The sequence below is a fragment of the Plutella xylostella genome, chromosome 3 (assembly GCF_932276165.1).
Source record: "Plutella xylostella chromosome 3, ilPluXylo3.1, whole genome shotgun sequence".
Taxonomy (NCBI): domain Eukaryota; kingdom Metazoa; phylum Arthropoda; class Insecta; order Lepidoptera; family Plutellidae; genus Plutella; species Plutella xylostella.
Window position 1 is genome coordinate 5,533,764 of NC_063983.1, and position 18,749 is coordinate 5,552,512.

General features: G+C 37.1%; 1 protein-coding gene across 1 annotated transcript in view; it reads left to right on the top strand.

The window, feature by feature from the left end:
• Window positions 1-3,621: 3,621 nt before the first annotated feature.
• LOC105388158 overlaps window positions 3,622-18,749 on the top strand; it is a 126,709-nt gene continuing 111,581 nt past the window's right edge. The window contains exon 1 of the mRNA XM_038117125.2: window positions 3,622-4,289. Within this exon, the coding sequence (XP_037973053.2) occupies window positions 4,023-4,289 (267 nt within the window). The 5' untranslated portion in view covers window positions 3,622-4,022. The remainder of the gene's footprint in view (window positions 4,290-18,749) is intronic.

Below are 18,749 nucleotides of genomic sequence, written 5' to 3' on the forward strand. Positions count from 1 at the left end.
TTTGACAGATGTGTTTATCACACCACATGGTGTTGCTGGGCCCATCGGTCAGTTCGCTCAGGCAGATGATAGGTATGTGTGAAAACTATGCTGAGAGGCATGGACTCAGATACAATACCAAGAAAAGTGAGTTAATGGTTTTTGCGGCCGGTAATAAAACTCCTAAACATATACCACCAATAAAATTAAACGGGAAGGATCTCAAAAGAGTGGCAAAATTTAAATACTTGGGTCACATTGTATCTGAGGACCAAAAGGATGATCTCGATATTGAGCGCGAGCGCAGGGCGATGGCGGTCAGAGGCAACATGTTGGCCCGCAGGTTTGCTAGGTGTTCAAAGGAAGTAAAGATTACATTATTCAAAGCTTATTGCCAAACTTTCTACACCTGCAGCCTGTGGGTTAACTATACGCTGAAGACCTACAACGCCCTGCGCGTGCAGTACAATAATGTGTTCAGGATGCTGTTGGGGCTGCCGCGGTACTGTAGTGCGTCAACGATGTTCGCAGAAGCGCATACAGACGACTTTTATGCAATTGTGCGTAAAAGAATCGCCTCAATCTACCGCAGGACCCGCGACAGCGCCAACACCATCCTTGGTACAATAGTTGACCGGTTTGACTGCCCAATGTATAAACATTGGGTAGCCAAACATGTCGGCCTAAATAAATAATAGTTTTAAGTTATAAATATTTTAAGTACTTACTAACAAACTGTATTTTAATATGTCTACTAACAAAATTGGATCTTAGTAATCTGAATAAAGAAATTATATATATATATATATATATATATATATATATATATATATATATATATATATATATATATATATATATAAATATATACCGTCATAATGACATATAAATATATATATATATATATATTTATATGTCATTATGACGGTTTTCTAATCAGCTGATGTGCCGCCGCCATTACAAAATTACTCTCGGATAAGCTCGTTACACGGTCAATTTTGGCGGAATAACATTTTATTCTTGGGATAAGCTAGTTATCTTGGTTTCAGGTTTGGTAGAATGCAAAATCTGCCTACTCGCGAGTAATTGGTAGTTTACTCGGGAGTAAAAAGTTACTCGTCGTTGGTCGAATCCGCCCTTAATATTATACCTAATTAACCTATATAAATACGTATATATATAAAAATGTACCGATACATACAATATATTTTACATAATATATATACATAAGTATATCTAATACATACATATAATAATATATACCTATAAAATATACCTAAGCGGTTCAGGAGAAGCGGTCTATTTATCTAACTTGCTAAGGTAGTAAGCACGAGTCAAACATTTGAACACGTTGCGAGAAGGTGCATTCCTAATATTATGAGGAAGATTGTTCCATAATCGTACAGCCGTGACCGCGAAGGAATCGGACATAAAGCCAGAATGGAAGGAGGGCAGAGCTAAGAGTAAATTGTGAGAGGATCGTAAATGCTTGGAGTGGGTATCTGAGAGAAATGAGAACATAGACTTAAGATAGGGAGGAGTATTTGGCTCTCGGAGAATAGAGAAAAGTAAACATAGAATACGTAAGTTCCTACGATCACGAATTGGGAGCCATTTAAGCTGTGAGCGGTACTGAGACACGTGATCATATTTACGCAGCCCAAAAACGAAACGAATGCAGGTGTTCAGTAAGCGTTCTAGCTTATTGAGCTGTGCTTCGGTCAGGTCCAGGTAGCATACGTCCGCGTACTCTATAATAGGTACTAGGAGAGAGTTGACTAAGACTAGTTTAGTATGCTGCGGAAGGAAATTTTTCATGCGAAGTAGGGAGTGGAGAGAGAATTATGATTTTGAGAAAAATCTTAAAAGATAAGTAATAGAAATAAATGCTTCATATGTTAATCATTCATAATTTAATTTATTTAAAATTTTTATTTCATACACATGATCTAGAATTCATCGATAACGCGTATCGATAATTGTTACATCCATGGCAAGAAAGAATGACGACACTGTGTTCATAATTAAATGTCTCTTGACATAACCCTTATTGCTAGGAATTAAAACTCATAATGACATGTCCTATGAGACATAATCAAGGTAAACGGTAAAATTTCCCCCCCCCAAAAATTGGCAGACTTTTTTGTATCAAGAAATATCGCTATGACGCTTCCCGAGGGTACACCCGAGTCCGCGTTGTTCTATGGTTAGAATAAACGAATAAACTCATGCTTCAAGAAACGATACTATTTTTTTTCGCCAAAATATAGAACTTTATATAACGTTGTTGTAAGTACTTAACTAACATTCAGTTAAAGTTAACGAATGGCAAATCTTTGTCATAAATACTTAATTTAGTGCATACTGATTTTTGCACAAATTACAAGGAAATTGATTCAGTTTCCTAATTCATTTATGCAATAAGGACAAATATTATTGAAACCTTACTTTTAGCCAAGTCATTTTAATTAATTTTATTCGTGATCCTAACCTACTACCGTAGTATTTTTATGGATTTATGTGCATTTTATTTATTTACGGCTTCAAGATTTCTTGTTAAAATATAAAAATCGGAATCATGAACACTGGAAGGAATATTTTGATTCAAAATCTGTAGAAAAGGGCGTTTGGTACAAAACGCTACAAGCTGAACCTCCCAGAATCCCATGGTTTGCTGAGTGTAAATTAAGTAGATATGAGATTGTTTTGTCCCATAGATTAAGATCAGGTCATTTGCCATTAAATAAGTTTAAATATATGATGAAAGTTGTGGGCTCACCGGATTGTTCAGCATGTTCAGTAGTAGAGGACTTATATCATTTTTTGGTAGAATGTAAACAATATAATTCGGACAGAGCAATGTTATTTCGAAAACTTCGAGTCAATCTAATTGACGTTGGTGCATTTCAGACTATCCTTTCAAATCCATGTTCTATTGAGGCCAAAATATTGTATAGTTATGTAAAATATTGTTTAGACTTAAGACAACCCTAGTTTAGCATTTATTTAAATAGTGTATGTCTCGATGAGACTGACATGGTCACAGTTTATTGTAAGTGACCTAAGTCTCTTTAATAAATAAAGATTAAAAAAAAAAAAAAAAAAGATTACGTTCCGGTAATTCGAATGTTACCTACTAACCCCAATAAATTGGCAGAGGAAATAATACCACCGTCACTGCACGATTTTCAAGATGATTGATGATGACCGAGTCTTCACAAGTCCACTCTCACAGTATCATCGACTCGGCTAAATTTCTTGTTGGTATTTAAATGCTAGACTAGCATATTGTTATCCTGCTACGTTTAGAAACTCGATTGCCTTGAAACTTATTGAACCGACTGCTCATTTATTTTTTTCGCAAACTGATTGGTTTGTATTTTTACCGTTACATTCAAATATATTTCATCAAATACGGGTCTATGCTCATGCTTACTTCCTTTAGGTCTTCAGCATGTTTAGGAGCTATAAGCCATTCAAAGGCCATAAGTATACATTCATAATTCAGCTTGCCGTTCATACCTTTAACAAATAATCAGTGACATAGGTAATACATTAATTAGCTTACAAAACGCGAATTTCAATTGACAATGCATTTTGATAACAAGATTAGAGCGAGTGTTACGTGGTCGGCTGGCGGCGCGGCGGCAGCGGCGGCGGCGTGGCGGGGAGACGCTAGTCGCAGCCGCGGCGACCGCTCGAGCACACGTCGCGACCACCGCCCGCGCGCGCCACAAACAAACACTCCGGTAGCTCCGCTCCAGACCAAAACAATACAACCACCTCCACTCATCTGGACTCTGGAGTAGGAGGACATCGTTGTAGTTGGGTCAGAACCCAAAAACTGGGCCAGACTAATCTTGGACCCCAAAACCGGTCCAGCGACCATATGATCCGCCTGCGGACCCGGCCGGCAAGGCCGTGATCTCCGATACCGGGTCGTCACGATGTGGACCGTCTACTTAAAGTGCATTTAACTAGCCCGGAAGCCTGTAGTGTCGAGTGAACTGTTGTGATGTGCATGTGAAAACAGTGGTGCTGTAATGGATAAAGTGATGGGTGAAGAGGGTGGTGCGGAGGAGGGTGGCGAGGGGAAGGGGAAGCGCGGGCTGAGCGGGTCCATGTCGCTGCGCACGCGCAAGCTGGGCCGCCGGCTGTCGCGCAGCATGTCCATCGTGGCGCTGAAGCTGCCGGAGAAGGCGCAGAGCCTGCAGCGCTCGTCGTCGCGGCTCATGCGGCAGGCGTCCCGCGACAAGAAGCCGCGCGCCTTCCACCTCGCCGTCATCCTGCCCGACAAGACGCAGCGACAGGTAAACATGCTCTACATGCGACGGTCCCAGTAGATAGGCTTGGGAATTGGGATCGGCTGAGATTGATAAGATATTTGGTACTGATAAGTGATAAGGAAATATACTTACCTAATTTGACGGGAACGAAAGCTTTAAATATACATAGGGTATATTGATTGATGGATTAATAAGTTTCGAAAGGAAACAGCGACAAGTAATGAGTAGAAAATGGTAGCGATCATCATTAGAAAACTGAAGCTATTATCATTGAGGTCAGCGCGAATGATGTGACGTCACGGTGACGTAGAGAGGGTCTGACTCTGACTATAATAAACGCCAGTCTAAAGAAGATGAGTTCCCGTCGGTTTAACAGTTAAGTAATGAAAGTAGAAGTTACGGAAATCGTAAAAGATAATGCATAATAAAAACAACAAAGATGTGTAACGATAGTAATATCTCTGGGAATGTAGGAGGCTTTGTTACGAGAACTTAATGGAAATGGAATGCTGTAGGCAGTGCGCTGGTGCTTATTGCAGTGTGTACTTGCACAAATGACTCAAATGACTCACTAATAATTTAATAACACATAGTTGCATTATGTCGTTTCAACGTGCCATTTGTGTATTTCATCAAGACCATTGGGCTACAGCGTGTAGAGCATATTAGCGTAAATAACACTTCAGTAAAAACAGTTATTCAACCGAGTTTACAATCGTTGTGTTCATTATTTACTGAAACGTTTAAAATTTACCAAGCCTGTCAGTGGCTGGCAATGGAGGCGGGTTGCATGCAAATGTTGTCTTATAGAATTAACAGGCTCATTGCGATTTCGTCGAGGTTCGCGTTTCGTCACTGCTGTCACCCACACTATGAGTTTCTCTACATTGATATAATAATGAGTAGTGATTGTCGTGTCCTGAGTTCAAATCCACGGTGAGGCATTGTTTGCTTTTGTCATTGAACCGGTGGGTTCTGCCGGTGGCTGGCTGCCGACCTCCCAGTATGGGTGAACAATGCTGTTGTTCGCTTTGTTGCGAATTTGGTTCCACAACCCACGGAGAGTTTCTCTGTCCATGGCGACGCACGTGACCCACTCGACACCGATAGTAGGCAAGCTGCAAGTTGCTGTAACTGATACAGTTGCGGCTTGCGGCTGCACATGCTGCGGTTAAAGATCACGGGCTGTTTTTGTTTTTTTACTTCTTATAAAAGTAACACTTCCTTATTACCGTCAAGTTTTCTGTTCCGGTTTTCCTTACTTTTAATTGATTCGAGCTGTTTAATTAAGCGATAGCAGTTGGTACCGATTGCCGCAAGTTTGTTGTTACATCCGTCTTTGGTGCTCATTGTCGCATTCTCTATGAATTCACTTGGAATTCCTAAGGTATTTTACCTTTAAATTATGATTTCCCTTTCTCTATAAGTATAATTATTTAAACAGAGGACTGTGTCTGTAAGATGCTCGTCTTGCTTAGTATTCAGATTAATTAATAAAACGAATAACTTCACACGTTTTTTTTGATAATATATGCACATTCACAACTTCAATAAAATATACATAGTTCCAGATATACTATACCCTGCTCATGTTGTAAACAAAGTCACATATATACCTACTTAAAGAAAAAGAATCAATGCGATACCAATTGTACAATTACCATAACGAGTAAAGTATCATCAAGCACAATAAAAAGTTTAAAACAGAAGCAAAGTGTCTTTGTCCAAAATAAGTTCAATCTGTTTTAAAGTGGATCATTGCATTGAGTTGACGAGTTAACGGTTGCTAGTGGGCGATGTGAGCATTTTGTACTTGACCGAGGCTTATTGCAGTAAGGAATTGATAATAAGGGAGTTGCAAAATGCCATTGTCTATAATTATGCTACACAACAAAAGAGTAATGTTACAAAGATAAGCTCAGTTACACATTCGCTGATAACGGTTATGTAAATAAATGCTTACACTTCAAAACTGAGACATGATACCTAACAGGCTTCTGTGTTCAGATTATAAGAATCTTGCAGTTTGCACTTGATTCTGAAATGATATGTCCATAAAATCTAATCATTTTAAACTTTTATATCATTAGGGACTTTTACGCCGCAGTCTTCAATTAACAGCGATGAGGAAATTGGCCCACATCGGATGCAGACAGCTCACTTAGAAGCAAGGAAATGGAATACAAACGGAGAAGGCAATAAGCTGTTTAAGTCGCAGGCTGTTGACCGGGTTATCTTTCTTAGAATTCACTATCCTCAATACGTGACTGTCTTGCGTTTTGTTGCCTAGACCGATAGAACAATAGCTGTTTTGTCAGGATTTATCGACGGTAAGATTCTTGTAGTTTTTGGTTGGTTTTAGAACTCTTAAATTTAGAAGACTCATTTAGTTTAATTAATGGCTTTCCATACTCGGCCTAATGCTAACTGGTTCAAGGCGGAGTGAAAGTGGAGACATCACCAAGTTGAGTAAGTCCGCGGTTCGACCATGCGCAGGCGCATGACGCGTGCCGCATGCAGCCTTTGTGTGGCGTCCTGGAGGCTCATTGTTTTGATTCTTGATGTTTGGAAGTCATTTTCGCAGTCAGTTTTTGCATTTTAGTGTGTGGATCCACATCTATTGTGTCATCACATCAACATCATGGCGTGATGTTTGGAGTATTTGGAGGCTTTGAGAATTAAAAAGAAATTATTTAGGTATATCCAGAAATTAAAAAGGGAAAATTATTAGCGGCTAAATGAAAATGATGCATTCTGTAAAAACCTAGTTACTATTTTTTGAATCTCCTTGTTATGTTTAATATGTGAAGAAACGAGCCATTTCGTTAACTGCTATCAAGTCAACACTGATCATCAGTGTGCATCTATTGTGTCATCGGTATATACCAACGTATAGACTCGTGTTGTCAATGATTGTAATGGAATGAAGCTCAAACGAATTGAGATCATTGGTTGACTATAAATTCATTGTCAGTTGATCAATGCTGTGCTACATCTGGTCTATTTGTTTGTAAACATTGTGTTGTAACAATACTCAATTCATTCGACACCAAAAACCGTTTGGTGTTTATTCATGGGCGTTGTTTATTATTATCATGCATTGTTTTAATACATTAGTCATGCTTATTATCTGCTTATCATTAATAATTGTATTCGTAATTTTAATCTTTTAGCCAATGTGCCCTAAAACAATATTCTAGTCTACCATTGAAATTGATGCAGAGACCTACTAGAAAAAGAATAGTCGTAGTCGCAGAGTTTATCCAGCCAATGGTAAGAAAAACCATTAGTATCTACTTGCTGCTACATTATTTTATGAAAGCCAATGCGGATGAGATTCTCAACTTATTAATGTCATTGGTTTAGTGCAAGTGATGCACGCACTTACTCATTACTTACTACTTACGCACGACACTACCATTAAGTACTACTCAATATAGTATTCATGTGCAACTGTTAAACAATTTTCTGATTGTTTTCAGTATTAAGGGTCTGCAATAGGGAATCGAGGGTTGGCATTGTCATAGAATTATGTAGTAAATGATGCTCTACAGCCTTGAAAAAAATCACACAGGTAGTTGAAGAGTCTAGCTAGGTGCTGAATCATTCGAATTTAAGTAAATGATTATGGATAACTGTAAATTAATTTCAGAATATCAAGAAAAACCAGTCAATCACACTCCCGTATTGTAACAACTGTGTCGTAATTATAAAGAATTTTCATATGATTTTTATCATATTATAAAGTTAAAGGCTTGGACTAGGCGCTAAATACCTTGTTTTTTAATAAACACACACTTATTTTGTGTAAATTAATCCCAAACTTGAGCATTTTTTTTCCCTCAAATCTTCATACAAATATCTATGGCGGCTTTCTGTGTTATAAAATCATAAACACAAGTGACGTTTGACTCAGTTGGCCGCTGGCCTCCAAAGAAGGGTCACGTCGGTTTAGGCAGCACTGACAGCTCGCGATCTTATCGTGTACAGATACAAAATCACTGCACATTGGTTGTCATTGCACTTTTTCAACTTTTATGACACCAACATAATTTGATTTGAAATTGAGGAAGCATAATTCTTCCAGTATATTCAATACATTAAATTAAATTAGATAGTGTGCAATATTCTCGTGATATTACAGTCTCGTAAAGGTCTGATGAGGAGCAGGAATATAGCGAATGGATCTAAGTGATGACAATACGCACGAACATTAGGTTAGGGATCAAAAATACAGTCTCTTGGTGCTGGTTGAGGTATGGTCTCGTGAGGATCTGATGAGGGCAGTAACACGGTGGTGGCTCAATTTTATTTCAAAGATGTTAATAGCTAAAAGCATCGAGTTTGGGCTATTAAGTATGTTTTACAGAGAGAGAGAAAGAGATTTTGTTTTTCCTCTGGATGTGTTAGGTTTACTGAGTTTACTAAGTTCATTCTGTTAATGGCATCAAGTTGTTATGTGTTCATAAGTAATAATTATTTATTAACAAAATGCTGTTGATTCTCCACGAAAATGTAAAAATAAAAATAAAATAAATAAAAATAAATTCGTAACGTAAAATTGTCAATGACGGAATTTCTTCTATAGACAGTAGCCACAAAAAAACAAACGATAGATGGCGTGATTTGAAGATAAAGATACATTTTTTCGACACATAGACAGCAACAACAAAAAAAATACAGATTTAAAGAAAAGAAACACATACTTATACAAAACAACAAAGAAAAAAAAGGATACACATCAAAATAACTGGAAAAAATATAAGCCCCAATTTACTTGTGTGGGACAGGGAGTACCATAATATTTTTTTTGGGGTACTCCCCATCTATGCGAAATATAAGCTTGATATCTTTACCCGTTTCTGAGAAAAAGGGCGGTGACAGACAGTCAGTCAGACAGACGGACAACAAAGAGATCCTATAACAGGTGCTTTTTTTCTTTTGACGTTCGAAACCCTAAAATTAAGTAAAAATATTATGCTGCCAAAAAATATACGGTGGCCTGCGCCTAAAAGTATACAGGCGGAGTTTTTAAAATAGCGATCCCTGATGATGAAGGGACCTGCTACATCTGTTATAAATCCGGGGACGTGTTGTGAGTGATGTGTGTAGCAGTGGTGTTTATGTGGATGTGCTTGAGCAGCATGTGAGCTTGAGATCGCTATTTTAAAATCTCCGCCTGTATACTTTTAGGCGCAGGCCACCGTACTTACAGGTATTGAAAAAGCGGTATATAAACAAATTATACCAGCAGAGGGTTCACCATTTAGCTGAATGTTACTTAGAAAACGGCCTTGAGTGGCGGTCAAGTTGGTCCCCGCCTGCGATACTTTCCATTAACATTCGGACTCGTTTTCATGTTTTTAGCGTACAGTCAGGTTTTTAGTTTTTTATAATTGTATTTTTTTATTTGTAACTTTTTAGTTGTTTTTATTTTATGAAATTTTACGTCGGTAGGTTGTTCATGATCATTTTTTATTTCAATAATTTTGGTGTTGTTATTTAAATACCTTCAATATGCATATTTTTGTAATGTGAAAATCAAGTCCTTTCATTTGATACCTTACACGGCAAAGTTGAATTATTATTTTTTCGATCATCACGTTATGTCCTCAAGAGGGCGCTATGTACATTTTAATGGAACGTCACATAGCCTATAGCCATCGCGCCATCAATACGCTTCTAACAATACCTCATACATCAAAATCTATCAAGCCGTTTAGGCTACAGGAGGGAACAAAGAAACAGACAAACATACATATATACATACATACAATCAAAAAACATTACCCTCCTCCTTCGGCAGTAGGGTAAAAAGGAGTAAGACAGGGGGTCATTCTGAACTTTTGCTCTACGAGTTTTGGAAATTAACAAAAAAAAACCTTTTTCATAGAAACTTTGTTGGACATGTGACTTTTTACCATGGAAAACGAATATTTTTTTTCGCGAATTTGCAAATCTCGTAGAACAAAAGTTGTTCAGAATGACCCCTTGAGTCATCCCCTTTTGGCTTAGTATAGCCCTTTTGCGACACTATGTATTTACTTTGCTTTGTCGTCGGGGTTCAGTTGGCTGGAGGATGCCCGAAACTTATTATCTACACTTTAATACTTTTAGTTACCTTTCTACAAGTAAATACCACATTTGTTTGAGAAAGCTAATCGGGTTCCGAGTATAGAGTAAAGTGGCACCCCTATTAATTTCTACTCTTTCCTGGTGCCTACCAGTGTAAGTAAGAATTATACTTACTTACCCTAAAATCACCCAAAATGTACTTGAACATAATTGTCAATAAAGTTGGCGAGTAAAAGTTTATCGACCCACTGTGCAAACTTACATGTGTGCGTGTCACTGCGTGTGCTGTGTGAAGAGCATTGAAAACCCAAAATTGGCGCGGCACGTCACCCTGTACGGGCCCTTAATTGCGATCGCATTTAGTAAGTGTAATAATCAGTATTTTCATAACTAGGTACATGATTGCCGTGTTATTTTATTTCTGTGAACTTGAGTATACTGTTAGGAGTGTTAGGAGCATTAGGATTCTACGTAGCTCATTAGTCCCATTACAAAGTATCATAGTTTTTTTTTTTTAATCTAGTCTGGTATTTAGTGGACATCAATTATTTGGCACTCAATTTTATATTCTTAATGATTGTTTTATTGTGCCTAGCTCTTATACAGGTGGACGCATACCTTGGCAAAGTCGCTGATTAATCAATAGATTGCCAAGTATTATTAATTATTATTAATAATAAAACACACATCTACATCAATACTAATACATACTTACACACGTAGGTACTCACGTAGTAGAGCATAGAGGGAATACTTTAATAATAGCATATATCTATTTAAATCTATTACAATACTCAGATTACTACGGAATTTGCAAGTAACTAGACAAACGCACAGTCATTATCGGCCTCCCGATGAAATGCCTCAATTACTTCTAAAGCTTTAAGAGGAAAATCGAACTAGACAGTGCGAGCCGCGGCTATAAAGATAGCCATCACTTCTGTGTCTGCTGAACCGGTCTGGCCCACTGGACAGCAGGTTACTCTAGCTTGACAACAAACGAGTGAATGAAAGCCGTCACGTTGTCGCTACATTTAGTAAAACTAGATAGAGTAGTGGTCTCCGGCTATAATCCTCCACCGGGGCTCCAGCAAAGTACCTTTATATCTCTGCTATCTTTTGACGACTATTTTTTGACTATCGACCTTAACCAAGTCGATAGGCCGAGACCTCCAGCTATAATCATCCATAAAGTATAGCTATAACAACTCCGAAAGTATGATACGACTATTTTTTTAGCAAACACGACTATTTACATCTATTTCACGACTATTTTTTGGCATCATCAAAAATAGTTTCCATTGAGTTTACATTTTGGAGGATTATAGCTGGAGGGACATGTTAGCGCAGCAGCGGTCGTGTAGTAGTTTTTCGTAAGGTAAAGTGACCTTCCAGGCCGCGGGTGTACGTAACGTGCGTTCCTGCAAGGTGAAGGACCAGCGAAACAAGGGACGCACCACTCAGCGTATTTTGCGTGGCCGTAGCGATGCAAATAAAACCTCTTTGCGCTAGGATAGTGACAGACCATATATTATTAAAGGATGAAGTAATAAATAATGGTGCCGCTACTAATACGTATAGGTACATAGTGCAGCTTAATAGGCTGATGCGGGACAGTTACTACGATTAATACCTACTTCCAATATTTTAGACCACTGCTACGACACCGCATTTGAAATGATAAAGCATATTATACACTCACGGGCAATGTTCCACTGAGAAAAGCACCAAATTACTTCTAAACGGAAAAGGCTATCTTGATGCCGTCTTCTGCAACATTGAAGTACATTTAACAGAGCATCAGGATATAACTAAATACAATCGGTTATATTTTGTTCCAATTTAAAATTAAATCTTTGAAAAAAATGGGGTTGTTTGTTCTTGGGATTTTGTGAGTGGAACTTTTTCATTGCCCGGCAGTGTAATACAGCTACGCTTTGCCCAGTTTGTTCCAATACTGGTGTTAGTTTGTATTAGTGTATTCGGAGTGCGCGTGTCAGGTTAGACCACGATCTGGTTTCAGTGTGAGTGAAACTAATTATTAGATATACTTTAAATGACCTAATATGGATAAACTTACATCAATATGCATATCTAAACCACTCTCGCTACTATTACTTTCGAGTCACCGGTTTCGCTGCAAATAAAACCGAACCAATACAGGTTTCAGGTAGTTTCGATTTGCTAAGACGAGATATTCTATCAGGTTAGTCGATTGCGCATCCATAGATTGTATCTCGGTGGCATACCGACAGCCAATCCCCAACCACACGCCATAAATGTCGCATGTCCGAAGCAAATCATAGTACCATAATAAGTGACGATTTTTTGATAAATTTTGGCACACGTCTCAAAAAGCATGTGGTTATTTATCCTATAATATTCCATGTGCAAAAAATTCGATGATAATACAGTGAATGAGTCAAACTCATGGTAGAATTATTTGGTTGTAAGCACTCGTAGGTATTAATAGAGAGATAGTACGCTAATATCGTTTGTCTTGACGAGATTAGTCTGCCAATATGTGCAGTGCATAATGTGTTCATGTACTCAATAACTTATGCAAATATGGTGAAAGGGCACTTGGGCCGACATCATGACCATAATATTTATGTCAGATTCCCAAAGTACAGGATAAACGTGTGAGAAAGTTATTTAATACAAATAAATAAATCTGAGTGGTGCTAAAAATATCATGAAATGCCCGCTTTGGGATAAGTAATAGAATGTATTTAATTCCAAAAGCCGGTTATTTCAAATTAAACCCACATGTAAATGATGTGTACTTTTACCTAAGTTTCAAAGATGTTTTACCAACTACAATAGTTTGTAAGAAAAACTTTAAAGATAGGTAGGTACTTATGGCAATACCTGAAATACCTACTACACGTGTTTACATAAATCCTGCCTACCAACTCCGTTTTTCGGTTACAATCAAGTAGGTCCTAGTTATTTTGGTGCGCGTCATAACATGTGCATCTCTGTTGGTAAACTGGACTATTTTGGGAGGCCGAGTATAGAACATGGTGCAACAATAACTGATTTACTGCACATGCGCCGTATCAGTGACGATAAACGGTCTTTGGCCGATGCCCAAATAGCAGCGGTGGGACAAATGGAGCCACATTCTGCAGGGTTACTCTATATAATGATGAAAAACGAACGAAAGAGAGCTGCCGTGCAATCGGCACGTTTAATACAATGAGGTAGAGTCATGGCTCGCGCAGCAGCAATGTGATATACTCCGTCATATACATAGAGTGACCCCGCAGAATATCGCTCTAGTATATGTAGCGTTTAGTAAAAAGTGTCATGCGATCCGAAAGGAAATTAATATTGGAGCGTCCAGCTTTTTTTTACTATGGCTTACAAATGTTACAATCAGTTACAATTAACTTTTTGACACATAAAATGCCCTCCAAAGACAAATTAGCAAATTACGTAAGTTGAAATACCTTCTTATTTTATTTTATTTTATTTTAATTTATTGCATGGAAAACCAACAGCTTTATACTAATAACAAGTTAATCTTATTTAAACATAAATAGACGAAAAGCTAATTATAGGTTTTCGCATATGGAGACGATATAACAATAACAACACATACTCACCTAATAATAAATTCAACTTAGATTATACTTATGCTACTTATTTATTTGGTATCTATTACGTACTAAAGTTAGTTATAATATGTTTTCTAATAGAACATAAGCTGTGCCGCTAAAGAGGTCCACACTATTACTATTACACATCTGGTTAAAAGTATTACTAGCTCTTACTAAGAATGAATTTTGTCTGTAGTTGCTGTTACATTGAGGAATACTAAGAAGCGGTCTGTTACGCGTTCTCCGCCACGGAACTCTTAAACCAAGTTTACCTAGCAGATCCGGACAGTCAACGTAACCTCGAAATATTTTAATTAAATAAATTATATCGCTGATATCCCTTCTTAATTTAAGAGGAAGCAAGTGAAGTTTAATACATTTACATTCGTAACTTGAATCAATAAGTTTGAATTTAAAGCCGAGATACCTAATAAACCTTTTTTGGATACGTTCGAGTCTGTCGATATAAATATCATACTGGGGATTCCAGATCTGGGAAGCATACTCAAGGTGGCTTCGGACATAGGCGCAGTATAATATTTTAACTGTCTTCATGCATTTGAACGGGCGAAATTCTTATACTGCATATGTACGGTCAGCTGCATATAGTGCCACAAACTTATCTGTTCCGGTGAGAGCGAACTAAATTGGTCCATATAATCTATGTCAATATGAAATTCATTTAGTAAGTAATGAGGTATGGACCAATTTAGTTCGCTCTCACCGGAACAGATAAGTTTGTGGCACTATAAGTTATTATACACTTCTGTACCTTGTCAAACTGAGGAACCGTCAATGCTTCAATGTATGGATAGGCGGTTTGTTAGATTGACAAGATTCAAACGTGTATGTATAGCTACTTATGCAGCTGACTGTACATCGTTTTTGAGACAGCCAAAGAAATTATGTGTATGTAGATAGAGAAAAAAAGGTAAAGGTCAATTCAGGCTTTAACAATGAAAGTGAGTTCATTTGTATGGAAACAATATGCAAAACGCAGTAACTAGTGCTCAAGGCTTTCAGATATGTCACTATTCAGTAAATATGACCTCGTATTAACCACATTATTGGATAACAGTATAACAGGCACCTACTCATTGTCGACTTGTACGTGCCACAAACATAATGTTAGCAGGTAAAATAACAATAAATTATCTCAAAATGGTACTGTTTACAAAAGATTTTAGTATATTTGCTAACACAGTTAACACTAGTCACCAATAGTGTCCTGTATCCAAATCCGTAATTCTACATTTTTTTCCTGAAATTCAGAAGTAAAAGCTCGAATGGCACAATAATTATCACAACTCATCACGTCCCCTCCTGCTGGGGTACGGGTCTCCTTCCAATGAAGTAAGAGTTTTAGGCCTAGTTCTGGTTGGTGAACTCCAACACAAGCAAGCTTGAGCTGAGTGCGAGATAGGATGAGATGATAATAGCACGATACCTATTTACCTATCCAACAATACCTACATACATATGTGTGTACTAGAGGCAAACTGCTGTGGCTGTAGCGTCACAGTTTCTTTGTGAATGAAAGTAATCGATTAGGAAACCATCCGCTAGGAACTGCCGAGAGCGACCAAGCGTGATAGTCGACGTTTCAGGGGCACCTTGACTGTGTATGGGTAATGAGATGTGAAATTGATCATCAATGAACTTGAAAACAGACGTCAATACATGTTACAAATAAACTTGAGCTAAACTGATTATAATCGGAGTGATAGGCCTAGCATGAGAAGAGGTCTATCCTAAATTTATCACTTCTATACGCAAAATTGCACAATTTTTTTTTGTGCAATTTTGCGTATTAAACAATGGCCATGTACAATAATAAAAAAAACTAAATTACAGTATTTTATGAATGTATGTAAGTAATAAAATTGTTACCTACAACAGATTCCTATGTACCGGGATAAATGTATCAACAATACTTAAAATAAATTAAGTGTAAACAATATTATTTGTTTACAAAACCACAACAAAACGTAGTCGTATATTCACTAATTTTGTTATGAAAGACGCGTCAAGGCTGGCTGTTTCGCGATGGGAGATATATCTGTTGACCTAAAACTGCCGCTAACCATTTCCATCACGTCTTGTAATATTTCTTTACGTTGTCGTCTGCATGTTCCCTAGCCGCACCAGTCCACAACTGGATAGGTAACCATTAGCATTCATTTTACTGAATTTTCTTTATGGAGATTTATGTCATCAAGACAGATGGCAGAAATATGGAAGTTGAAGTTTAGCCCCTGTTCCACAATGTCTGGTTAGTGGCTACCTGTGAGATAAAATACATGCTGTCACTTTCTGTTATTATTTTTTTGACAGTGACAGCATGTATTTTATCTCACAGGTAGCCACTAACCAGACATTGTGGAACAAGCCCTTAGTGTAATAGTGAAAAATATTATTTTATGTTTTTATTACCAGTCAGACCTTCCGCTCTCTTCTGTTACATGTATATGCTTCCTCGAGTGACGTATGAACTGTACCTTATTGTGATGAATAATGTGAGTATCGAGTATAAAACCACAAAACGTTATCTTGTTATCTTTGTTATCTTTAACTATCCTTAACTTAAAATCTTACACAGTTAAGCTTATGTTGCTTTCAATATTTTTAACCGTATGTTATTAAAAGAGCGGGGCCGTCTGTCACAGGTATTGTTTACTTACTAGGCGGTCCCAACCTTGTATGTAATCTAGGCTAAGCTTTAAACGAAATAAAAGTTATTTATTTATTTATTTATACAAAACAAATACAAGAGTATACTCTACTACGGAGTGAAAAACCATAGCGGCTGATATCGGTATGCTAAAAATAAGAATTGCCATCAGTGGTCCACTCAAACTCAAGAGCCATGTTAGAATGAGCGTCCTACAGTTCTACACAAAGATAACGCACTTGTCACTTTCTCCGACACATCTGTAGGGTTATTTCGGTCGCGGCATATTTTTTTAATTATCCCAGTAAAACGGCGGCCTTTACTACTGAACGACGGTTGATACTGTTCAGTAATGTTTTATTATTACCTAACAACTAAAAATTTACCAAACAACCGAGTAACGTTTACGTGGCTATTGTCGTAAATCCAGCCTTGTTATGATTGTTCGTGATGGCAGCTGGAAGAATTAACATTTTGAAATAAAGTTATAGTACAGTATACACAAACTTACCGTTCCTTGTCCATCGAAGAACGGTTTGTGACTATGAAAAAGTAAAATAGTGTGAAGCCGATTGTACAATGTACATAGACAGAAAATGAGAGAGTGATACTTCCCTAATTTATTATTTAACTAATGTTTTTTGGATAATATTATAATATTATGTACCTATTTAACCTCAAGAGCCCCCTTTATCCGAACGGAGAGTAGATTGTAAAAATTTACGTTCATCAGAAAATTTTATATTTAAACGATGAATAAAAATATTTGACTTTGACTTCAATGAGACTTCAATGGATATTTATTTGTGTGTTAGAGCAGTGTTTTTCAACCTGTGGGTCGCGACCCCCTGGGGGGTCGCGAAGCTTCTGTAAGGGGGTCGCCAGAGGTCGAGAAAACTGAAACTGGGTAATTTAGTGAGCAAAATCATAAAGATAACTAATTTAATTAATATTTCTTTATTATTTATTATGTAGATAGATCAGCGATCATAAGCATTTTACTCCATCCTTGCGAGCATGGATTTTTATAGCAAATTACTACTAAATTTGGCCAAAATCTGTAGTTTTCCCGAGAAATCTTTTGTTGATACCTACATACAGAAGAAGAATACAATTAGCTCGAGTCTACTCTTACTTCATCTTGCCTCCCACCATAAATATATTAAATTAGAAGAAGGTTTTTTGATTGAGTCATGTTTGCTTCCAATGAGTGCAGAAAATAATAATAAATAATATTAACTTTATTAAAATAGTTATAAAGGTTTTCAAAATTACTTCTAAATTAACAAATCTTTTCAGATTTTTAAAAGTTAATTATAGGCTGTTAATAATAACAGAATTGAATTATACAGGGTGTTGCAAAAAGGGTATTTTTGTCGCGAGTTTTGAAATTCTGATTTCATTTTCGGGCTTAGATATAACTACCATGATGCACATGTAGGTTTCGGCTTAGTACCTATAAGGCCCTTTTTGCAACAACCTGTATTTAACATAACTAATAAGAAACTTTGACTATATTTAGGACCTTTTACATGGTAGCCAATAAAACAAAACCCACTTTTTTTTTGGCCCCTTTATATATACCTACATGTTAAAAAAACCGAAGGGTCAAGGGGGTCGCGGAATATTTTTTAGTACCAGGAGGGTCGCGTCATAAAAAAGGTTGAAAAACACTGTGTTAGAGTAAGGTAACTTGGTGGTGTGGTTTTCAATCAATGTAAGATGCGTTGAATCACATTGAGCATTCTTACTACATCTAATCACGACAGTTTATCAATTTTAATTATGCAATTTTAATGATACTGTTACACGCTAATACATTTTATATTGGATGTTATGACAACAAGTATTAGTATTTTTTGCAATGCAACGTAGCCAACGTACCAATTGCAATGTACCTGGTCATATGTTTTTTTAATACTCGTAGCATTGCAGCAATTCATATTCATCACAATATACTTAGGTAAGTATTTTTGATTTTTCACACTTGGCATAAAATTTAAACAATATTAGTGTGTCTATAATCATAATTATTATTACTCCATACAATTCAGATGTTTTCAAGCTGTCTGAAGGCTTCTAAATAGGCTTTACGACGGAAGCGCTCAGAAAACAACCACTGAAATCGGTCAC